General features: G+C 31.3%; 2 protein-coding genes across 2 annotated transcripts; both read right to left on the bottom strand.

Annotated features, from left to right (window-relative positions):
* Positions 1–10,220: 10,220 nt before the first annotated feature.
* LOC125204684 (BOI-related E3 ubiquitin-protein ligase 1-like) lies at positions 10,221–11,506 on the bottom strand. The gene is made up of 3 exons (XM_048103394.1): positions 11,357–11,506; positions 10,977–11,262; positions 10,221–10,882 (listed from the first exon to the last, which is right to left on the bottom strand). Exons 1-3 carry the CDS (start codon positions 11,413–11,415, stop codon positions 10,340–10,342), a joined length of 888 nt encoding a protein of 295 aa, XP_047959351.1. The 5' UTR covers positions 11,416–11,506; the 3' UTR covers positions 10,221–10,339.
* Positions 11,507–23,614: 12,108 nt separating this feature from the next.
* LOC125201823 (vesicle-associated membrane protein 721-like) lies at positions 23,615–25,770 on the bottom strand. The gene is made up of 5 exons (XM_048100083.2): positions 25,400–25,770; positions 24,760–24,901; positions 24,538–24,658; positions 24,119–24,181; positions 23,615–23,952 (listed from the first exon to the last, which is right to left on the bottom strand). The coding sequence occupies exons 1-5, from the start codon at positions 25,602–25,604 to the stop codon at positions 23,809–23,811; spliced, it is 675 nt and encodes a 224-aa protein (XP_047956040.1). The 5' UTR covers positions 25,605–25,770; the 3' UTR covers positions 23,615–23,808.
* Positions 25,771–26,926: the final 1,156 nt, after the last annotated feature.

The following is a 26,926-nucleotide window of genomic DNA, read 5'->3' as shown; positions in this document are numbered from 1 at the left end:
TCATAAAAAACTCTCCCTCTCCAGTCTCCACCCACCGCCGCCCTCATCTCCCCTTTCTTTCTCCATTACCTCCACTGCACCTTCCTCTACCCACCCCTCCGCTGCCGCCGCAAACCATCACCCTAACTGCAGGCGAGCTGGGTCTCCGAGTACGCCAACCTGAGCAGTGATCGGGAAACGCCTCGGCCTGAATAGAGGCGAACTCGAAGAGTTTGAAGAACTTCGCTTCCGATGAAGATGAAAGAGGAGATTCAGAAATTTAATTTTGATGAGAATGAGTAAATGGCAAGGGTATTTCAGTAATTGCACCCAAAATATCTACTCCCCAGTTATGTATCAGACCAATTTTTAGAGTTATGGTAACTGACACTATCCGCCTTTATTAGGCGGGCCTGACCCCATAACTTGGGCCTAGCACAATATGTAAATGACAAATCAAACATTAGTTAACCCCATATAACACCCTCTAACTGATGCTATATGAAAAAAAAAGTTTCAAAATTTTCCAACATTCATTACCACATGGTGTTCACTGAGTGATTAATTCCATGCAACCTGGACCTCTATACAGTCCGTATAGAGGGCCCAGATTGCTCCGCCTAATGGGCGATCTATGTGCAGCTTAGGCCCGATCACATATTGTCAACGGTTGCCACTGCCATTAGTTATTGTACCAGCTAGGGCTAATTTCATTTACATGTGAGCTCAGCTACCTTCTAGAATAGCAAACCCATTAAGTGATTGGGCCTTCAAATAAAAACGGCCCAAACAAAACATATCTGGCCCACTTAATGTTTAGTCGCATTACTTTGTAGAAGTAATAATAATCACAGCATTTGCTGAAGCCCAAAACATATATCTGCCCATATACTAAAATTAAAATTTAATTCATAATTTATGTTTTACAATACTAATGGTATGTTTGTATGAGTGCAACAAGAATTTAATTCACAGGATGTAACAAAATAAAGTTCTTTTATGACTCAATTTAAACTACAAAAAAAACTTAGATATTTGTTTATTTAACTCAAATCGACTTGTACTATTGCTAAAAGACTCCAAACGTTGTTTGTAACAAGAATAAAACCACAACACATATGACCAAATTAAATTGAATTGAAAGGCCCAAATATATAAATTTAATTAAAATGGCCCATTAAAATGAATTAACACCCAATATAGTAATGGCCCATTTACTTTCGTTCCTAGTAAAGCCCATCATAGAGAGAGAGAGAGAGAATCTAATTAGCTGTATTAACAAATTAATCACTTTGCGGCTAAAAATAATACTACTAAATTAAGGATTACTAAAGAAAGTGAAAAAGGTAGGGTGAAAAAAGAAAAAGTTGGTCTATCCATACACCCAACAAAGGCAACAAAATTCTTGATATTGTGAACTTTATTTTATAGTGAAAATAGCACTATCTTGGATTCATATTCCTTCACAAAGTGGGGGAAAAAAAAAGAAAACAAAAAGTGTAATTTAAATTATGCATGGTGCTATTGGAAGTCCACTACTCTTCTCTTTTTCCATTAGAATATCTTTTTTTCTTGCCTTTGTGTGCATCATTTTCACTTTTGGTATAAAAAAAAATTAAAGAATGTGGAAAAATATCAATTCCACTAAGACAAATTGACATTGTCATGATGTTGGTGTAACAGGATTTGTGTAGTACTTTGTACTATGAAAAGGTAGGCATAATCATTGTACCAAAGATATAGATGAGGAGTTGGGTTTCCACTATGTGAAAATACAAATATATTTATATTCATACAAGTGTGTGTTTTTGGTGGTGGAATATGATGTGTGGACCATGAAAATGCTATGGGTTTTGGAGAAGTGTGATTTCTTTTCAAGATATTGCTTTTTTCCCAATCATTCAACTTAGTTGGGGTTTTGGATTCCCACTTTGAATGGGGTAAACTAAAAATACCTTTACCTTTACCTCCAATTCACTTTTGCTCCACACTTTGGTAGCCATCAAGGCACAATTCTTGGAGGGTCCATTTCATATTTTTCTTCACTTACAAGGATGTGAAAGCTCAAGAACCTACCTTTTAAAAATAAAGAAAACACCATAAAAATGTTTTATGTATTATGAGGAGTGTGGACAAAATAGTTTAATCACCACTAATCAAATTCCCCTCTCACAATCAATAGCGGATGCAGGTGGGGTCGGGGGAGTCGACTGATCCACAACTGGCTTATAAGGGTCAGAAGACTCCATTAAATTCGGTGTGGCAGTGTTCATCTTCGTTATTCGTCCGACATCCACTGCTATTGACGACCGCACCAGTACCTCTACTTATCGACGCTGATGATGACCTTGTCCATTATGTCTGATCTCACAAGTTTCGTTTCCTAGATCTATCGGTCGTCACAATGCAATAAATCAACATCAACAAAAGAATCATCTCAAAGAGAGATTTGTATGTGTCCCCAAACCCATAAAAGGTTGAACACTCCCATCCCACCCCACCCATAATAGGGGTCAATTTATTCATTGCCTGGTTTTGTCCACTTTCACATATGATCTACCTAAGAAAATGGGAATATGGGAATAAATGTGCACATTGGACAACTTTTTGTGCAATCACTTTCTATTGGGCCCACAAAAGCTCTCATCACAAATCTGTACAGAAACAAACATGGGCCAACAATACTGGGATTCTTTGCTTGGGTCAATTCATTAGGGAGGGTGGGTGGGTGGTGGGGTGGGGTAACCAAGGGTGGGAATAGGTATAATTGAACAATAAATTCTTGGTTGTCAAAAAAAAACTGACAAAGGCTGATTTAGGAGATAAAAATGTGGGGTTTTTGTTAGGTTGGCATTTTGATGATGATGTCTATTCTTCGTTTTGGATCAATGCCATTATAATTGTGCCATCTAATTCTCAATTATTTGTCTTCTTCTTTCTCTTTCTCATCAATTCATCATAATGTCACATTTCAATGTATTCGAGTGTTTTCTTATGTGTTCTTTTCTTTTTATTTGTCACTTTCTCTTTCCAAAATCTCATTATAGTATTGATGTCTTCCTCTTTTAAATTATGTTAGGGGAGAATGTAAAAAATGGAGGGGCCTTTATTTTTAAATTTTTTATTTTGTAACAATTTGGTTGATGAATTAAATATGAAAGATTTGGTAATCTATAGATTTGATTCATAAATGCTTAAAAAGAAATAATTTCAAGAAAGTGATAAAGAATTAAAGATAACTTAATGGGAGCATATGCCACTCATCTTTTTTCCCCCATTATCAATTTGGAGCAATAGAACCGAAGGAAGAATTTAGTGGAATACTTTGAAAGTGCTAGTCAATTACAAGAAAATTAAAAGTGTCAAAATATTATAGAGAAAATAGTGTGTTACGACTTACGACTAATATTTAATTAACAACTTTACCAACAAAAAGGGAATTCGTAATAATACAAATTATTAACATGCTTTTCCACAAGGATTGCATATGGACGACTTCAAAGAAATGGAAATTACTTCCTTCACTTCAATCACATCTTATAATTTATTTAACTTACTCCCTTTTTTATTTTATCTTTTTGGTGAAATATTCATTTAATATCAGATATAAAAATATAAAATATAAATCTTCAAATCTTTAAATTAAATAAAACGGAGAGAATATTCGTAGCATGAACACGCAGAAGGTGGAGAATAAATTTGGAAAAGAAAATTAAAGGAAATGTATTTTACAAAAATAGTGAGACTCAATAAAATAATGTATTCGAGCACCAGATTCCATTCATTCTTCGAGATAGAAGAGTATTTTTTTTCTACCAAAGAAAAAAAAATTATGTTCATCATTACGAAAAAACTAAAAAAAGGAAATTAAGTGTCTATTAATTTAACACTTTTTAGTGTACATCCCACTTCAAATTTACAGAATTATTCTTGTGATAGAAACGTGAGTCATGAACATTGAACGTAGGAATAGTAAAAGGTCATTACTTTCACTTAGATTGTTTGAATTCAAAAGAATTTCTAGAAACAATGTGTGAAAATTTTCAACTTCTAATCTTGACTTATATATCCTATAATACTAGATTCATAATATCGCATTTACCATTTCATGTGTGACTTTCGCAATAGCACTAGAATAAGGAAATTGAAATATCTAAGTGTAAAAATATCGTTGAAATGAGCCACTAACTTAGTCAAAGTAATTAGGCTACCCAACGTTAATTATGGATTTTCAAACTATCTTACTAACTAATAGTAGTAATAAAGTATGAATTATAACAAAGAGGTTGCTATGAACCTTCATTTTGTCAAATTAACTCTTATTTTATATACGAGTACTATTTGAATACCATTCAGAAAGATTTTTATAATTTTCATCATATAATTCAAATAGGAGAATGAAGTTTTAAAATTATGTTTTAATTATTTTGCAAATTTGATCGTCTAATATGTGATATAAAAGAAAAACAAGTTTAACCTAAACTTCCACGTAGATAACACTCCTCATTCTCATTGAACTAAACTTTATAGTATTATAATCCAAGGAGTGTGGTCGAGTGGCATGAGACTCGTCCATACTTAACTAAATGGTCAAGTAATTCATGTCTTGGATATGAAACAGCTTAAAATCTTTGGGCCAGTTGTCTCAACCATTGAGGTGCCTACAAATCAGAGCGAGAAATAATTACTGAGCATGCTAGTGGATACTCATGATAATTACCAATTTTTTTTTATATTATTATGTATAATGACCTTTATGGGTGTGATATTAATGCATACACTATCAGCATTCAAGATTCATTTCTAGAGCGGGCACTAACGTGCTCTATCGCCGAAGTAGAATATTTTGGCATTTTAGTACGTTGTGTTCGCAACTACAACGCGTAAGACCGTAAAAGTACAACACATATCAAAATATTTCTATGTTGCATTATTTTTTTTTATCTTTGTGTTCAAATTCTCAATATTAAGAATAATAAGTACCGAGTATATAATTCACTAAAAAAAGATGTAAATATTCACCATTTATGTATATCCTCACACTTTTTTTAATTCAAAAGCAAATAAAATATTAATATTATAATAAAAGTAAATATTAAAATCTCTAAATTATGGTACTTTGTGCTGCATATAGAGGGACAAACCTGTCCCATTTTGCGGGGCCCACATTTAAGATTTCCACATCAATTCAACCATCATCGACCAGACGATGTGGGCCCAATCACTATCCATTTTAGTTTGCCATTATTAATTCATTTTATGCATTTTAGTCCTAATCTGTTTAAAATAATAGTATTAATTTATATTGACAGATCACTTTGAATAATATGTGGGGAAAGCAATAATAATGGTGCACATGAGCATGAGGAAACACCAATTGTGAAAAGGATCTAAAACTAATTGCCATTACTTCACTCCAAAACAAACCAAAATGTGATAAAGATATGAATTGAATTTATGAAACGTGATCACTCAAAAAGCACTAAAGACAAACAATATGCTAAATTTCCACATGAACTATTACTAGTAGGCCCTCACCTTGCTTTTTAGGTGCAATTTGGTCTAGTTTTAATAATTAATTTTAAGTGTCCTAAAACACTAGGAAATTGTATGTATTTTGACCTAAAAGTCGGCATGAGAAATGTGAATCATTATTTTACCAAAATATTGTTATACACAAATTACATTTCATGCTTCCTTCATCCGCCGTTAAAAGTTGTGATTTACTATTTTAATCTATCGGTCATTACGAGTCTCGATTCATTATTACTATAAATAGTAAGTACACACTACTTTTCACTAACTCATTTCACGTATGTTGCATTTAGTCCTTCTTTAATTTTACTACTCACTCCTTTCGTGAAATATTATTCAGTTTTGCCATTTTGGTCCGTCCATGAAATGTTGTCCATTTTGCTTCTTTTTTTTTTACATTTTTGGCAAATAGAATTCACTTCCCACTAACTCATTAATCTCATATTCTATTGTAAAACTACTCCCTCCGTCCCACTTAAGATGACACGTTTTCCCTTTTAATTTGTCCCAACTAAGATGACATATTTCATTTTTTGTTAATTTTTTTTCTCTAATTAATACACTCAACCATTTTTTCTCACTCCTATTAAAATATGCATCTTTTTTCTCTCTCCTTTTTAATACTTACACTCACATTTTCTCAAATCAATAACTCCTAAAATTCCGTGTTGGCAAAAAATGTGTCATCTTAGACAGGACGGAGAGAGTAATATATAAATGTGGGCATACATTCCACTAATTTTTTCCATTATCTTTTTTCACATTTCTTTAAACCCGTACTGAATCAAACACGGGTAATAGGAGTATAAAATTTCCTATTTTTACGAGACAGAGTATAAACATAAATTGCAATATAGAGAGCAATTGCGTAGTGGATGCTAGAAAAATGTGTAATAAATGGAGTAAATATCATGTACTAGTAGGAAATAAATTGAAAAAGAAAAGATATGATACATCGAGTACACCGTCCACTAAAATACGCCGGGGTGGGGTCAGCGCAGCAGCAGCGGCGCTGTTTAAGGCTTCTTCTTTTCCCGACTGGGTGCGCAGGCAGAGGGAGCCAGGGTGGGCCCCACTGCACCCAACTCAATTAAGTCTGTTTCAGGATGGCGTTGATTTTAATAAGACATCTAAAATGCGCCACTGCGCACAGCAGCAGATATGATATGAAGTGAAGCAGTGGTGTTTTCGATCCACACGTTGTGGGCTCAATCAACCCATCAAAGCATCACCAAAATCAAAATACTTTTTTCTTTTCTTTTCTTTTTTTAATTTCCGAAAGTGGAGTGTCAGAATCTTGGCAGCCACATGGCACGTGCTAATCAGTTTAACGTTTATGGATATTAATATTATCAATATATTTGCGTAGATTAATAAATTATTGCCTCTAAAATGGAAATTCTACTTCATTTATGTTTCTGATTAGAATATCAATGATTTATTACTATTGGATTGTGGGAAAGTAGACACTTAATGGAGCAGAATAATTAGTTATTTTTTCAAATATTGTGTCTTTATTATTAGAATTAATTATCCATAATAATACAGAATATGTCATTTTCAATTTATTTTGTACCTCTCATATTAGAATTATAAATCATAATTTTAAAAATTTGCAATTTTCATATATGATCAAATTTATTTTAAGTACGTCGCACATTAATACTCCATGTTTAGTGATACTATTCACCTAAATCACGAAACTTACACTCCATGTGCATATTTCGTGATATTTTATAGTACAAATATTAAAATAGATGGGATATATCATAATTCGATCATATTTTCTTATTCTACTTGCAATTAACCATTTTTTAGTGTCACTGGACACTGATCATGCTTCACCACATCATGTAATTTTCATTCTTAGAACATTAAATAATTTCTTTGATGGAAAATTGTTAGAATAAAAGTCGAATTACGATCTTGGAGGGTTAAATACTTAAATATTTGGACTTATCGGTGGTCACTAAAAAAGAAGATGAATAATTTGGTATCAATACACCAGCATATCAATTTTATTTTTACCTAATAATAATAAAGATCTCATTGAGCTTTAAATATAATTTTTTTTTCCCTTTTTTCAACTAATAATAGAGGATTCTAGCTTCCAAGAATAATTAATAATGGCGTCAAGATTTTTTTGTGGTCCATACAAAAAATAAACCACCATTAGATATGTCTGGTCCACGTTCTAATTTGGACTAATGATTAGTTATTTAGTTTTTAAAAGGCAAAACACAATATAATAAGATTGAAGCAATATATAGAATAAAATATTATTTAAAACAATCATCATCACTTTATTGTAATGTTTCCTTAAGGATATGATGATTCCTAGAAAATGACTCCAAGTCTTGGACTCATTATATAATTCAAAATCTTAGAAGATAAGAAATCATTTATAATTGCAAGTTTGATTATTTATTAGAAGATGTGAAATGTGGAAGGATGAGAGAAGGAGAGAGGAAATTGATGGAAGGAAAGAGGGAATTGGCCTTTTCTTGGTTGATTTTATGGGAAATTTACATAGGGAAAAAAATTAAATAAAATTTAGAGAGAGAAATGGGAGCCACCAAAATTGAAGGAAGCAATAATAGAGAATGTGAAAGTGCTTAAATTTCCACTGACATGTTTGTCTTCGTAGCACCTGTATTTGTGCCCCATAAAGGAAAAATCCAACAACAAATTATAGTGAAATTAATGCCATATTTTACGGTCTATTTACGTTACATATAATATTTTTATATGAATTTGGCAATATATATTGAATGCAAGATTCACTATTTACCTCTCAACTTTTTCAGTATGTCTATCATTTAGCTAATTTAAGTTGCATACAAAATTCAAACGAGATAAGTTTCAGCCTAATTATATTTTGGGATAACCTACTATTCTCTACATATTTAAAGTATGGGCAAATTTTTGAAAAAACTACAATACGAAGATTTGATCATTATCTGACCTATTTCATAATTTTTAAAAATAACCTATTATATCACTATTTTAATATTTTTATAATTATTTCATAGATTAGGATTTGGGTAAATTAAATATGACTATTGAAACTAAAATACATTAACCTAACTCAAAACTTAAATTTTTTTTATTTTTGTGAGTGATATATACAAATCTGCCTAAAATCCACGGATTTTGGTTTATCATGAATAATTCTCTAATAAAAATCAATCAAACAAACGAGATAAGTATTGTATTAATGATACAATCATATATTCTCGAAAGTTGTGGGATCGATCATAAATCATCGGAACCTTATAATTTTTTCCACAATTTACTCTTAAAATTGTGTCCAAATCGTGTTGATAATAAAATCAAACAAATTGCATAATTATTTATTCAAGAAGCAATTAAGTTGTACTAGAATTTCAAAGGCCCTAAAATTAGTATACCTACACATAATTGCACCATACCATAAAATTGACTAGACATAGCATGAAATTTGGCCATAAATGTGTGAGGTGTGACAAGGACAATAAATGACATATATGGAGTATAATAAATAATCAACCAAACAGTTGACATAACCCAATGCCTAGAGATGATTTGACTATACCACTTATTTTTCGGGACAGATGTGGTGACTGATAACCAATTCATATCCCACAAAAACTCATGACCAAACAATATTGGACTACTATTTATTATCACTATCCACCTATCAATCAATTATGGAAGAAAATTAAAAGGCAAGAAATTTAATTTTGCTTTAGGTTTAGGCAAAAATCCCATGCCCCAAGGGAGGAATTTTCAACTTGCTACCTATCAATCCAATAAGTTGCTTTCACATGGCCGGACAAATAAAAGTTTGGAAAAAAAATCAATTGAAAATGGTCCATCCCCTTTTATTGCATTGTATCTATCTCCCCACAAACTAAAACTACTAAATTGAAATCATTCTTGTCTTGCCTAAACTTATTTTTTGGATAATCACAACGCAGAATACTATGAAATCGGTCGATTAACCTATTCATATGATAAGCTCTGATTAAACAACGACCATTGCGTGCTTAGCAGCCAGCAAAAACTATACATCACGTCGGTACATGCTCAATAAGTGAATCTTACGCTGACTCGTTATGCACATCGTTAATATCAAAGAACTGACTTATAAAAATATTAGGTTATTAAAGAGTGTTTTGTTCTAGTATATAGATGAGGTATATTCTTGATTCATCTCGATATTAGAGTAACCACAACGCTTAACACTAAGAATTGACAGATTAAACGTCTTACTTGTATTTGATTGTTACCTATACGATGGACTCTATTAGGGCAATGAACACGACGCGCTCAGTGGTTTGCAATATCGATACATGCTCAAAAAGTGAATCTTACACGTCGGTCGCACATAGCCTTCAAATCAAAGTGTATTTTTTATATTTATAGACAAAATTTACTCTTTATATCCATCAAAGCACAAAATCAACTTAACCCACCTAATGAAATTTTGATAGGCCCACATCGGTTAAAAAAGCGTCACGAGTAAAAAAGTTGGATTCCCAATATAAATTGTCACGATCCGAATCATGATTTTTTATTATAGGATAATAAAAAAGAAGATATAAAGATTTCATTTCTACTGTTTTCCCAATTGACGTGTTTTCGCCAACAAAAGGAAAAGGTATCTTTCAAAAGCTTAAAGCATGGCAGAAGATTGTCCACAAAATAAAATAAAATAAAATAAATAAAAAGAATAATAATCTCTTAGTAATTCCTAAAAAAACGAATTTACATATGGCTAATTAATTTACATCGCAAAATGTGTATTTTCTCCCCTCTTTTCGAATAAAATTAAACAGAAAAATCATGACATGTTAACATGCAGCGTTGCGGTCATGCTAAAGTTACACACCGGGCACGACTGCAGCTGCTGGGACCCACTCCCGCAGGCGGAGCAGAGGCAGAGATGCCGGCACGGCAACAGCAAAACGGAAGCCTCTCTCTCTCCGCACAATCTGCAGCGCCTCCTCTCGCTACTGTTTCCGTCGTCGTTTTCCTCTGCATCGGCGGATCTGCTGCTTCCGCAGCAGGATTCCTCGTCGGCGACATCGGCGGCGGAGAGATGCTGCTCGCCTCCGCCGTTTCCGACGTGGTGGAGGACTTGCTCGAGATCGGTGCGGAGAGAATTGGCGGTGGCTTCGTTCGATTGAGCTAAGTCTCGCCATAGCTGATTCTCGACGTAGAGGCTTTTGACGCGCTCCTGAAGGACTAGATTCAGCTTTGCCATTCTCTGAATCTGCTCGTCCTTCTCCTTCAATTTCTTCACCACGCCGTCGCCGATCGCCGCCGCGAGGAGCCGCGCCTGCTGCTTCTGCCGCGATTCGAGCTCGGATCGTATCTTCTTCGTCTGATTTATCATAAACAAAATTTTAGATCTCAGATCAGATTCGATTAATCGTCGCGAGTTTGGCGAAATCGGAAGCGATGGAGTGAATACGTACGTGCTGTGTGATGATCGCGTCGATCTCGTACTGATACTGCTGGATCCCCGGCACGATTTCCTCTCCGGCGATTGTCGCCTTCTGCGACGCGAAATTCTGGAACTGATTGAAGGAATCGGCTTCTCTGGAGCGCTTTCTCGCGATGTTGTTGTTGAAGGTGACGCCGCTGTCGGTGTTGACGGAGGTCTTCGCTGCCGCGGACGGATAATAGAACTGATTCTCCGGCAATGCCGCGGCGGTAGGAACGCCGAGGAACTGCGAGTTGTAGGCGTTCATCATCGCCTCTCTGCAAATCAAATCAACAAAATCGATCTCACAAATCCGATCGGAAATCGGAAAAAGCAACGGAAACCTAATCAAATCGGTAAAATTCAACACACCTGTCTTGAATCAGCTGAGGAGAGAAGAGATTATTCAGATGCCTTGCTTCCACTGCCATTTTGAATCACAACAAATTCGTGTTTTCGATTTCTAGAGAGAGAAAATGTGAGTGAAGAAACGAGGTGGCGACTAGAGAAATGGATTGGGATAAATGGATTTATATAAAGGAAGGAGAGAGAAAGTGCTAAGGAAAGTCAATAAATTTAGAGAGAGAAAAGTGGGTCTGTATTGAATTCAGCAAACAGTATGGCCGGTTATGTTTATTAAAATAAAATAAAGGGAGAAATCGTACTTGAGCAAAATCAGGATTTAAATATTTATTTTTACCTAAGTCAGCACTATTAAAGCCCATATCACGGTTTCCATTATTTGTAACGGCCTCATATCTAGGGCTCATGTGTATTTATTTATATTTCGGTGATTCACATTAAAATTTTATGTTTTTAGGCAAATTACATTAGCTTTAAATCTGCTAATCAAATATTAAAATATGACTTAGTCTAATCTTATAACAAAATATTAATTAATTCTGGTTTTACAACCGGTGAAGATTTTGAAATTCGATATAGATTGACGATTCACTTAAATGACACTATCAGTCGCTAATCAAAACTGACGTTACATATTAGGCAATAAAACATCGTCATATTGAATAGTGAGACGGAATGAAAAGATGAGAACGATTTAATTCAATATATATAGTGCGAGATTTTTTCGATTCTTACGATGTGACGTTGTTTTGAATTATTCTATAGTGTCATATAATTAAGCTATCGAACTAAACGATAAAATTTTGATTAGTTGCAAAATCAACATAAATTTATAGTACTATTCGGGTAATTCACAGATGGATTTTAAAGCTAGTGGGAAAATTAGAATTTGACGAAAATATACGAATTTAAAAGTTAACTCTTTATATTTTATGATTGGATTAGGTCTATTTTATTTTGAAATATGGGTAACGTTCCTTATTTCTTATTATATCTTGAAATACTATAAGGAGGTTTGTGATTCAGTATTACTCGTGTGACATATACATAATATACTTTTATAGAAAACATATCAAAAGAAGATGATGTGAAAGTGAAACTACTTTATAATGTATAATCTCTGTAGTGTAGCTATTTTCTTCTAGATCCATGTGTATAGATCACATAGTTTTGGGCAAAACCAACAATTATAGGTTGTCATTACTTATGTTCATAAATTTTTCAGCTAAATTTATCAACAAACGGCAAATGGGGCCATCCTAGAGTATTCGCCTAATGATTTTCTCATTTATTTAAAATAATATTACTCAGTGTATCACAAGAGATCGAGATAAATCTTTTCCGCATAAAGTTTAAATATCAGTATTAAGAAATTATGTTGATATAGAATAAAGTATATAAAAAAAAAGAGAATTAAAGAAATTAAAAGAATTTTTTTTTGCTAAACAAGTAAGTCACTTAACTTAATCCATTAACTTAAGGCATGTAGACTATAAATAATGTTTTTTCCAAATAAATATAATATCGTCTTCAAGCGGTAAACTAACTAGAGACAAAAACGTCATGACCGTCTCCATAGATTTAAGAAAAAAAATATACTTTGTGTGTGTGGGTTAGTTAAGCGGTAAGTTTAATGCTTGAGATGAAAGATCTCTAGTTCAAGTCATCCGTGACAGATCTTTATAATTTAAATTCATATACCAAAAAAAATTGAACAAAATAATTACGGTCTTAAGTATTAAAAAAATCTTAAGTATTAAAAAAATGAAGTTTTTCTAGATTGTGCGCATTAGACTACAGATCATTTCTATATATCCAATTCAGGTCTATTGTTATAGCTGTATTAGTACTCATATTTCCACAAATAAAATTTTATTTTATTACTTTAATCTATCCCAAAATATTTAATCTACATTATCCATTCTCTCTTATGTTTTACATATCAACTCGTATTACTCTCTCCGTTCCATAGTAATGTAGATGTTATTTTCAGCACGGAGATTAAGAAAAATTGTTTTAGGTGAGTTAAATAAATAGAGAATAAAGTGAAAAATAAAAAAGATAGAGAGATGAAGAGAAAAAAAAAGTAGCAGAGAGTATAGTATATGTGAAAAAATGTGTTGAATTTTATTAAAAAAAAATGACTCTATTACTGTAGAACTTACCAAAATGGTAAAATGAGTCTATTACTATGGAACGAGAGAGGGAGTACAATTTATGTCATCACAAAAATCCATATTTTTGAAGGAAGTACGGAGTAACATTTCTTAGAAATAAAAGCAATAATTATTTTATGGTACTAAATAGTAAATATAAAATCATGAAAAAAGTTGACGTGGCAGAGAGGTTTGATACGGTAACTGACAGAAGGGGTTCCCCGCCACGTTGCAGCTGCAGGTACTGGACCCCACACCACCGTACGCCACAGTTTCTGGCAATTAATATTTTCTTTTCCCATTTAATTTCTTTTACCAAAAAAAAAAGATGCGGTTGCAGAAACGTGAGGGGATGGGAGAGCGTGGGTCCCGCTTCGGGAAAAACGGAGCACGTGTGAGGTGTGAGTGTGTGTGTGTATGTACTATGCGGACAGACACAGTTGATTCTCTTCTTTTTCTGTTTTTCCTTTTTTTTCAGAAAGAAAATAAAATTGAATAAAATAACTTTTTTTTTATGGTTGTTTGGTGAGAGAAGGCCGTTGCGTGGGCCCAGTTTCATAATGTTTTTATCTGCAGTTTTTCCCCTCTTTTGATACCTTGTCCCCATTCCCAGAACTTGTGCGTGCCTTAGCTAGGACAACCTCAACCCTTGGGTTTCTATTGTCTACTTCGCCGGTGCACCTACACCAGATGGGAACTCGTACAACGACATTACGGTCGATAATTTAAACGATATCGTCTATTCTTAAAATCACTCGTGAACAATTATTATGTGTAGCGATTAGATTTCTTTTTGCAGTGGATCAATGCAAACTTCATGATTTTTTTTTGACTAATTTTTAAAGGCGTGAGATGGAATGAAATTTTACTGAAAATCTATAGTAAGTCCAATTGCTTGGGAATTTCATGAGATTTTTATTGAAGTTATTTTCGATGTGAATGAATAGTTTTGTATGCTGCTCAATTAGTAATTTGGATATACCAAAATGGTAAAAGGGAGTGTTAGTTTTTATGTTAATTCACCTACATATTGAGCTTTTTTTTTTTTGGAAAGTTGGTATGATATGTGTGGGTTTTGTATTATTCGATTATCTTTTGTGAGTTTACATATATACTATATGGTTGATTCTTGTTTGATAATGGATGCATAGTGAAATCAAGAGAATAATGCAAAAAAAGTTATTTATTCTTTTAGTTTGAGTTCTCTTATTTGGAGGATAGAATCAATAGTTTGGACATTATTGACTCTCCCGTATTTAATTAGTATCACTAAAAAATGTCATTTTATACTTTAATTGAACAATTGCAAATAATAAAATTTTAAAATTTATTATCCATTTATAACTGACTAAAATTTTACCAATTTTTTTTTAAATAATTGATGTCCTATATATATAATGTTCATATGTTTGTACTGATGCATTCTTACTTTTTGTGTCAAAATTTTCGCAACAAACAAAATACTTTGCTTGAAATCATGCATTTTACTCGAAAAAAAGAAAGGAAAAAGAGAATAAAGAATCCTTCAAATCTTGGAAAACCACTTCTTGAAACTCACCACCTTATCTTCACAAACGTCCAAATCATATATTGTCGTATTAGGATTTAGAAAATTTAAAAATAAAATAAAATATTTTTTATTGATATTTATACATGTATGTAATTTTTAATTCAATTATTAATTTCTCAACTGGATTTAGGTACAGAACTACAGATGCATTTCGTCCTAACTCAGTGGTCCATTTACATAGGGTTGAACAAATTTACTCCATATTAATTGCAAGTCAAGTACATTTTAGAGTAATATTTTATCATTCAATTTCCCATCTTGTAATTAATGTCTATACATTTCTCAGTTTCAATTAGTAATTGATTGCGATATCTCGAGAAAGTAACATAAATTTTGTTTTAAATGTTACAATAAGATTATGTTGTCATATTATTATATGCCATAAAAATTTTATTATATATAATATTTATTAATGAAATAAGAAATTATAATTAATTAATGTTCAATTATTTTTACATGCATATATAACTCTCATACTTAAATATAAATAGAGATATGATTTTTAGTTTATTTTCCTTCGTTCATCAAACTAAACGGAGACAATTTTATTGTTCTATTTAAATAATTTATCAATAGTTTAAATCTAAAATTTTAAGTCAATTTTACTAAATTGAAATCTAAATACAAAAAATAATATATCTTCAGATTTTGTATTTAATTTTCATTTATAGCAACGTACCCTAAATTAATCAAACTATTAATCGGAAACATTTTGTTGGCTGTCAAATTGATACTAAAAGTAATTATTCCAAGATTAGAACCAAAATCGAAAATTAAAATTAGTACCGTAATTTTAATTATTCAATTAATACTACTTCCCTTGGATATTAACTACCCAAATATTTTTTATACTGATGGTAAGAACGTCACATGCAATTATATGTATTAATTAAATACAGATTCATTAAGTTGGACTTGAGGGATTTGTTTAATTTAAATATTCTAAATTCTAATATTCCCTGTCGCGTATATACATTTAAGTAAACCAATTTTGGTTAATTCAATGATTTTCTAAAGTTTGACAACTCTAATTGAGTGTATCATCAACTACTAATTTTTAATTAAGCGATGACTGATAAGTACAGATCAAGAATATATTCTTTAATTATTTAGAATCATTTTACGTTTATGGGAATAAATCTTAGGGTTATCGTTTTCAATTTAAATATATATATTTTCAAGAACAAATGCTTGGAATAATGGAATTTTAAATTTACTATAAACTGAATTTTCTATCAATTTTGGTCAAAAAAGAAGCAATAATGCAGGGATCTTCACGTGTAAATATGTACTAAATTTGTACCAAGGTTTAATCAATATAAATTAACTTTTGTGATGATCAAGGTATGTGTTATTATGGAATTATTATAGTCTACAACATGTTGGAATCATTTCACGGCATATAGGGTTGTCTACAAGGCATCCCCACTACTAATGTGACATTATGCTTTATTATTTAAAAAGTGACAAATAAAATTAAAAGAAATATAAAGAAAATAAAATACTTACTACTAATGAATGCCATTTGTATGCATCAAAACAAAATCAATGGAATTAAACAATAATAATATGATAAGAATATGTATTGAGTGGTTTGGCCTAAAGATTAGGATTAAAGTGTAGACATGTCTCTTAATTTTCTCCTAATTTTGTTTAATTTTCTATTTGTTGGCCAATCAAATCAAATATTACACGAGATTAAGGTTAGTGGGACCCTATTGAAATTCTCCACAAATAAAAATTGAGTGCGCATCTTCAGTCTTCACACGTTCACCAAAATCATTGCAAATTAAGAAATAATTAAGAAAAAAAACATATCATTATTTTTTAATTACTTTAATTTGAAGCTGATCACTTCATTCGACAACGACTGAAATTGATTCTAATGTGGTTGGCAATCTTGAAATAGATCCCCTTCCTCAATTAGTGGTAATTAATTATTTCAAACTACTTGTTAAAATAATAATTAATCAGATAAATATGTCATCTCATCTTATCTTATACCATTAAAGTATGTTTTGTATTTTTTTAAACCTAACAGTTCAGACTATTAAATTATTATTTTCTCTAATCTCATTCTCGTGGTTTGAATTTTTTTACTAAATATTTGTCGCTTCTGTTTTTATGAACGACTTATAACTAATTTAAGTTCTTTATATATCTATTATTAGTAATTACATATAGCAAAACTTCAAAGCAATGTTGCTGACAACAGTTCAACCTTTAACAACTAATAAAGGGTAACGTAATTTATTTTATTATATTTTATTGTAGATGAGGTGCAACAGCCTTATTGAGTTTGATTTTTACGAATAAAACATTTGAATGACATGAAATAGTTGACATATTTTATAAATTGATTTATTTTGCCGACTTCTCCTCGAATCTTAAGGTTTTGTGCGGTTGGAATAAAAATTAAGTGGCTAATCTATCACTAATCACTCCCTTTAGATTAATATAAAATTCTTGCCACCATCATCTATATATTTATATTTGGCTCGGGTAGTGATAAAATGCAAACTTATATATTGTACAAACTCAAAACTCATCGACACAAGTTCAACACTATTTCAATAGAATATCAACACAGTGTAAAATTTCAAGATTTTAATGTCAACACAGTATCAACACAACATCAATCATTAACTGCCGTTGAAATTATGTTGACATTTTCCTATTGATACTTTTTTTATGATCTGTTGACATTTTTCAATGGTCCAGATCATAGTTTTGAGTTTGTATAATATTTAGAGTTTTCATTTGATCACATTCCTATTCGGCTAAATTGAAAAAAAAAAATAAAATTTGTCAAATTATTGTTTACTCCGCAACTTTCAAATTCGGCTAAAAATTTCTGAAATTTGGTTTGTTCACAATTTGCTCACAATAAAAAAACTGGTCGCATACATGTAATATATTGTTGATGTTTTTCAACTATAAACGTTATTATTTTGATGAAATAAATGACGTCGTTTAACTCCATATGTATTTCTTGACTGTTATGTTATAATTTCACTAAAAATAATTGATTGCGAACTAGATTAAACGTCATAGTTTCCCAATTTATTTTTTTACAGTGACATCATAATCTGACCAAATTTTATAATTTAGAACATTATACAATTAAGTTATACACTAATTAGTAATTACAAATAGTTACATTTATCTATTCACATGACAAATAAACTATTTTTAGTCTTTCAATAACAAAAATTTAGTTACATATAGTACTTGTTCGGTTAGATATAGAAAACAATTTTTATTGTTGTCAATTTCAATGTATATTACTCCACTATTAAACTTAGACATTGTTTGCATGTTGTTTTAGTTCCTTTGGATGTATTTAAATTCAATATTATTATTGCTTAAAAGTAAGCTCTTCAACTTAATTACTTAATGCAAGATTATCCAAACACCCTAAGTCCTTTTCATGTATTAGGTGATGCAATTATACTTATTTAGTCACTTTTTATTTAAACATATCCCTTAATCTTATTCTAGATTGATTAGCAACTTAGCCAAGAAAGTTGTCTCCAAATTTCTTTTACTTTACTTTTCTTTTGACATTAAATACAAATCACACAAAACAAAAGCAGCCGAAACGTTGACGTTGCGTTCAAGTGTTACTCATTATTCTTATTATTAAATAAAATCAACAATTTACTTTATTTATATACAAATCAAACATCTAAACTAATGACGCGTAATAGATCATCAATTGACAAGTCTTCTAGTTGTTTCTTCACAAGGTCTCATTCAAAAAAATGAATTAAATTAAATCTCTGTCAATACAGATGTACCAACTGATATGAATTCAATTAAAACATCCCTACTCTTGATAAAAATTCAAATTGTATAATATAAATTTTAATAGTTCGAATATACATGTCAATTACATAGTGAGTTGCATATATCCAATTAGATAATATACCACTTATAAACTTGCATTATCCTATATTATTAGATGATGGCTTCCTTGATTTGACTATATATTTCAAAATCACAATCAAACGTTTAAATATTAATAGAAAGATTTCACCATTTTCAAACCTCGAATCGACAAAAATACTTCACATGTTATTTATTATTACAGCCCAAACAGATATAGAACATTAGAGTTTGTAACAATCGATTCTCCTTAAGGCCAACGAGAATTGCTCACGGTTGGTTTATCATTACCAGACCACCACTTTGAGTTCTCGTTGGTCACAACCAAATTGATCGTACGTGCTTGATTCTTTGCCAAACCACCAGTTTGGGCCATATTCCAAATATCATTGTTGATCACGACTGTTTTTCACAAATCATCACTCGTAAGTCTTAAACTCTCAATGAAAGCATCAATATTACCGATCAAATATGAAAATATTTATGTATGACATTAGAGTCTGAAACACACTTGCCCGAGTCACATTAAATTTTCTTTTTATTTAATTTTTCTTGCTTTGGGGACCCTTCCCCCCATCACCATGTCACATTTTCACATCTGTAAAATGAAATCATAATTTCGATCAATTTGTATTTATGTGAATTGATGGGGTGTCACATTAGACGAATACAAGTGTTGGTTCAATCAATTTAAAGCTTAATTGTATAAAAGAACAAAATATGTGGGGCCCCAGCCGTATCTTGGACCACGACTACTTGATTATATAAAAACAAACGTATGTTTGTGTTCACGCCATGCACGTTGCTTTGCCCAATTTTCATTTATTCAATTGTCCATTTAAATGTATGTTGATGCATTTAATGTGAGAGTTACATCGATGTGATACGTTACCTTATTGTAGTCATGGTTTTGGATTTTTTTTGAAGTTGAGAAGATTGGATTGTCAATTTTGGCCAATCAACTTTATTATTGGATTAATTAGGGTATGCGTAAGATTCGGTAAAATTGCCGACTAGCGTTGTTTAAGGCTATGATTCGATTATTGTTAACCTTTCGTTTCTTGTTGTCTGTGATTATCTGGTTTTGTTGATTGTTTTTGTGTGCTTTGCTAATATTTTCTTTCTCTTAGTTTGTTTGACTAGTGGATGATTTGACGTGTATTTTATAACTGTTCGCCTGACGATAGCTCTCTCTTCTTCTCTTTTAGTGGTTTAGAGCATTTTTATTTCATAAGAAATACAATCATTTAATTTAGCATGTTTTCGTCTAGAAGTTGATTTGAACACAATGAGTTTCAATTCCACAATAATATTGTAAATTCAACTTAATGTTTTTTAAGAGAAAAGGTAATGTTTTTCTAGTTTGTCAAATATGAAAACTTGAGCCTCATATTTTACGTGTAAAATTCCATTGCTGTCCATATATTTCATCACATCACCCATTTTGATTGTAAATTCTCACAAATATGAAGTTGAAAAATCGTTTAATTAATCAATAATTGAACTAGTTGTGAATCATGGCAAATATAATCAACGAATTTATGAATCATCAAATAAATGGTTTTCTTGTCAACTTAAGATTGAGAAAATTAGTCAACCGACACAATGAGTTTTCTCTCTAGCTTTTCTAAGCAAGCCCATAAAAATATTTGAAATATTTTATTTGACTATGATAATATTATATAATTAAATGTGTTAGTACTCCAATCAAGAATAGGCCCACGTCATTCATGATAAAATGTGAGCAAAAGTAACTATAAGAAATGCTATTTATACAAATATAATTAGGCAAGCAATTGTCCTTTTCTTAAACAGTTGCAACCTCTCAGAATAATTGATGTCACCCACTCCCACAAACGATACATTTGTTACTTTTAGGAAATAAAATTAAACAACTTACTTTAAAAATTTGAATCTAGACATTGAAATTTCAAGAACGAGTCTAACTTGAATCGGTCGTATTCCCATATAAACTATGGTTCACTTTTCAATGTCACATTTTATTATTATCTAATATCCATATCTCTATTTCATGTTTACTATATTTGAGGAGAGTAATAGTTAACATATTTTACTAATTTTGTTTATTTATATTTAATTATTAAATTAATATATTAAAATGTGAATCACATTTTAGTAGCATTTTCTATCTTTACCAATTTCGTATTTTAAAACTTGCTTCGTTCTGAAATGGAATAATAGCGGACATATTGAGCACTTTTTATAATGACATTTATTTCTTGCTTGTATCGAATATAAATATCTGGATAAATTATCAGAAAACACCATGAAGTTTAATTGAATTATGGTCTAACTTTAAAAATTAACAAGAAAAAGGTTACAAAATGTAGATTTGTTCTTAATTATTCTATAGAACAAGAAAATTGGACGCCTCATAGAATATATTGTTCCAATTTTTCAACAAGACAATATCGTTATTTTATGAATAAATAGTAGTATAATTTAGGAGCATGTATGATTTGTTTTACTTTCATATGAGATTTTCATGATGGAAGAACAAATTTCAAATTCATGATTTTTTTTGACTAATTTTTTAGTTCTGGAATGTATCAGAATTTGACAAATGATAATTCGGCAATTTACCCTAAACATTTTGATTTTTTATAAAAAAATTAGAGAAGATTAATTTGTATGGACCGTTGTTATTGTGTGTCAGTTTTCATATTATTGACTTTAAATGACAACTAACTCTATACATATCCAAAAAGCAGCTCTGAATGCAACAAAACAGTGGTGACAAACGTGGAATCAAATAAGCCCAAAATCATGAAATAAAGTTGTTTGATAATAGTAAATGAAAACCAAACTTGATTGTGACTCTGTTGTTTGATGTTTATCTGTTTAGGGCTGCTGATTAAATAAATAAAATAGTAATTACATAAGCCTCATGTTTGTTGCCTAGGTCTGGTCAGCAATCACCTATATAATAAGTTAATAAACAATGTCACTGTTTGTTGATGATGTTGAAATTTCTTTTATTTAGAATTTATGTGATTTATTCAAATCTTGAACTTGATTTGATATGTATACATTGAATTAGTTCAATCAATTGCTTGTTGAAGTGTTTGAATTAGTTCAAGTGCTTGATGGAATATTTTTCCTCGGAATTTTGTATGAAAGGGTTGTCAATCGGAAATGGTCACGGACAAAATTCGCTGAACATCAGTCAGAATATAACCAACAGCAAAATCAACGTATATACGTAAGCAATGGTCCTTATAAAATCGGAAAGCCGGTTAACGAACATAGGGAAATAGAATAAATGGATATTTAGTGATTTTAATAAATCTATGACAGGGTCCTATTCTAATGCTTATAGCATTTTAATCTAAAATCAAGACTAAATCTTTACCTTAGATTTTAAAATGAGTGGATAAGATTAAAGCTTACAAAATCTCAATAAATAGTAGGCAAAATATCAACAAAAGGGTAATATCGTCATTATGTTATCATATGATTTTCGTGAGTGTTTTTTTATATCAACATTGTGTATTACAAATAACAACAATATGACATTAGAATATCAACACAAGGACAAGAAAATATCAACATATTTTTATTGAGATTGGACATGCATAATATTGAGATTTTGCCTAACAATATATTGAGATTTTTTGTTGCATTTGTTGAAAATAGCTGCTTATCAACATATACGAAAATTGAAATATAATTTATTAAATTTCATCACCCGAACATCGTCGGAACATATGCAATTGAGATCTCGTTGGAATCCTTAGTAAATTATCTTTAATTTGATATATTTTTTGCGAAAAAATAATTTAAATTGAGAGAGTTACGTAAATTTAAAGATTTGAGATGATTTTGAGGAGAGAGAAAGTAGTTAGTTATAATTACTAACATTAATATCCTTTTAATTTAATTAATAATTATTTAAATTTAAAATATATTACACTTGGCATTATATTAACCAAAAGATCTTCTAATCTAATGGTTGAAAATTGGTCTCAATTTGGGATTGATAATTACCCGATAACCTAAATTTATTTTCTTATATCCCATATATTTAATTGCAATTAAAAACTATAGTCATGTTAGTTGAGCATTCTACAAACTAATTATGCTTACCCAACTACTTATTGTGTTTTAATTGGGCCCAAATTAAACGAGCCTATAAATTTCTAAGGAGTAATCCATGTGCACCTAGCCCAATATATTTACACTCTTAACTAAAGGTCCAATTTTTGGGCTAAATTTCAAAGTATTTTAAACTATTTTTTCATAATACCCTTGCAGTATTTGCAATTTTATCCGCTCCATTTTTGCAAGATTTTAAAAAAAAATTATTATTGCAATATCGTGGAAACAATATCTAAACACAAACCAATTTAATATACAATTTGACATATAATCATCTATCAAAATGGAGTACTACAATTTTAACACAAATATTATATAGATTTGATTCAATTCAACTCGATATACAAATAAGTGTTATGTAGACTTTATTCGATTCATATTCGTATCAAGCGACATTATTCAGTATTCTGCTATTTGGGTTAGATTCGAATTCAAGTGACAAATCTTTACACATCCGACCCATTTGATGCATCGTACATGTGATACACTAGTTTATACGTAACACGGATAAATATACATGAGACCAGACTCCGATTTGCATAAACCGGATATGTTATCAAATAAAATTGGCGTTAGGAGTCACAGCATATAAGATCATAGTAGTAGTTATTTAAAATGGCCTAAAAACTCGAAAAGAGTTCTCTCCTACCAAACATGGTATAGTTTTTACTGCTTTATACAAAATGGATGTGTGATGATGCATAATCTTCCCAGCAGAGATCGATTTCTCAACACTTGAACCCATTGCACACAGAGAGGACGATTATGAGGATCAGCGCGACGATAATCGCCAAAACGATCAGCTTGATCTTCATGTTTTGCAGCCACATTTTTCTCCTGATTTGTGTTCCGGTGGTTCTGAAGTCCTGGGCCTGATTAAAATCCAGCAATGAATAGATATATGTGACGATCTTTGTATGAAGAATCCGTAGCATAAAAATAAATGCAGCTCGAACAGTAGATGAAGCATAAGGGTGCTTTGCAAATTTGGGAAAACCGGAAGTTATATAATTAGGAGAGTGTTTTCTGGATATATACCTGATGATGAAGATTCTCGGTCTTATCCACTAGAAGCTCGATCTTCTCACCACGATCTAGAACCTGCATTAGATGACTATATGAGATTGTATCCTACTTTCCAGATACAGCCATTGTTTAAACAAATATACACACGAATATTTAAATGTAAACAGGAAAACTAGAAAACAAATATGGCTGATAGTCATACTAATAGCTACAAATAAAGTAATCAGTCAACCGGAAAGCTGTCAAAACAATACGGAAAATGTGGAAGATATATTATCTTACTTTCAGCATCGAGTCAAATGTAGATCTAGCAAACCGACCAAAAGTAATTAAATGAACATAAAACATATTGAATTTTCAGTTTCCTGAGCATAGTTAACAACATGGAATGATGGAAGTCATTGCACATGATCGAAAAGTGGCGTCTATACCTTCTCGATGTTTTCCATCATAACACCTTTCACTTCTGAAACCTGAGCCTTGACCTTTGCAAATTTGCTAATCTCCTCGGGGTGCTCGCTGCAGTATAGCATTTGTTCCTTCAACTTCGGTCTGCAATACATGTTTTTTCCAAATCAATTACTGATATAGACATATCCAACAGAAAACATTTTATATTGCTAGTTTGTTACTATCACTAGAAAATTATGCACCCAAATTCTTTGTTAAGCCCGTTTGCAGGAGCTGTCGCAGCCTTTCCACCACCGTATTTTGCTACAAACTCGTCCTTTATGCGTTCTAGAAAAGCCATCGGAAGCTGCCTTCCAGCTGACTCTTCAGCAACGACACAGTATGCTGCACAGAAAGTAGAAACTACCATTTTAGAGCTCAATTCAACTTGAATCCTTAATAATTCACTTGTTTCTAACTCTCTGCGAACATAAATCAGCTTTCAATTTAGCATTAATAGCAAAATACGATAACAAAACAATCACTTGTTTCGAATGCTTCAATCATTTCGGCGAAGGTAGAGCTATACTAGATTATTTTTTCACATCGATTTTATGAATCAATTAGATGAACTAGGTCTCTACAAGCATAAATCACCACGAATCATTAGTTGTTCATAGAGAGGACCATAAGTTTATCTAAAATTTCAATAAAACACAGAAATCGGTGTATGAATCGACACCTAAAATATCAACACGAGCATAAAACTAAACAATTGCGAATTCACGATCTAATCGAGCAAATAGCAAATAAAATCAAGCCTCTTCCGATTCAAAAAAAATAAACGATAAACCGCCGAAGCAATCAACTAAGGTGAACAACAGCGACGATTATCGAACTTACTGAATCCGTCGTGGACGAGGTAATTGAAGGTGTGATTGTCGCAGTTGTAGGTGAACTTGTTGTTGGAGGCAGGAAGCTTCTGGAGGCACTGATAGGCTATGGAATTGAAGTTGCCGCTGAACTCGGTGTACTCCGCCAGCACCACCGGCGGCGTTCCGCGCGCCACCAGCGCGTAAATCAGCGTCTTCCGGCTGTTTTGCCCCATTTTCAACGGCCTAATTCGATTTGCAGCGCTAATTTAGGGTTCTTCACTTCTTCTTCTCAACCGTATAAATTCCTTTCTTAATCTCGAGATGGATCACTTTAGTTGAATTTCAAGAAAGAGAAACCTCTCTCTCTCTTCGGCTTTCCTTAGATTTTGTATTTTGAAATGCAATTAAATCTGCTTAAATAATCTTTAATAAAGCAATATTACATTTGTAATATAAGAGTATAAAAATATTGTCAACAAGATCAAAATTTAATAATTTTTCTGATGATTTTCAAAGTTGCAGACCAGAATTTTATCGACTACATTTTTCCTGAAATTTACTTGTGTTACGAATATTCATTTTGACTTTTAAGTCATTGGTTGCTTATTTAAATTTTCGATTACTATTAAATAGAAATTTAGGTTAATTATTGTCATTTTCAATAAATGTGATCGAGATTGAAAATGAGTATGATTCACATCAACGTTACGTTTCTTTTATTTTTTCATTCATTATGTTTCATGCACTCTAACAACATGCGCTTTTAACATTTTTTATATTTTAATTAATTGAATTTATAGTTATCACTTTTCATATACTAGTAATTTGATTATAATGAATGAACGGTTGGTATATTGTTATACATCACATCCGATCACTAAAGATGAATGAAATCCGTCCCAATTAGGTTGATGCAAAACTTTTTTGGATACGAAAATAAAAAAATTGCATTGAAAAGTACGATAAATGAATAAAGTATTTCTCCCGTTACACTGTAAATAAAACGTATTACTTTTTGGATCATCTCATTATAAATGACACGTTTTCTTTTGTGGCCTTAACAAACAACACTCACCACTCTTACTTTATCTGTATTTTTTCTCATTCCAATTTTATTCTATTTTCATTTAATCGCTAAATACTATATACAACTGCCTAAAAACAAACTTGTGCTAAAAAAAAATGGTGTCATATGTTCTTAGTTACAATATTCTTGATATTTATTTTTCAATTTGATTATTTAAAGGTTTAATAAAAGTAGGTCAACGTATAACTAATAACCAAAAATTGACCAATAAAGAATAATTTGTTGGATTATATATCAATCGACTTTTATTTAGTCTTAAATAAGCAAATCGAAAGTCTCTCAATATATAATTACAATTCATGCATAAAAATATATATAGATAACATATGACTCAACAAATTATGCAATATGATAAAAAAAGTTTAATAAATTTGACGGCAAAATGAGACAATTAACCTACTTGAACGCCCCCTTTATTTTAAGCTAACACAAACATAAAAAATGAAAAAAATTAAGCATAAAAAAATA

Source organism: Salvia hispanica, chromosome 2 (assembly GCF_029641045.1).
Source record: "Salvia hispanica isolate PSC_SH4W2 chromosome 2, Shi_PSC_v1, whole genome shotgun sequence".
NCBI lineage: Eukaryota > Viridiplantae > Streptophyta > Magnoliopsida > Lamiales > Lamiaceae > Salvia > Salvia hispanica.
Note: the sequence above shows the minus strand (reverse complement) of the source record. Positions and strands in the feature narration are given on the sequence as shown.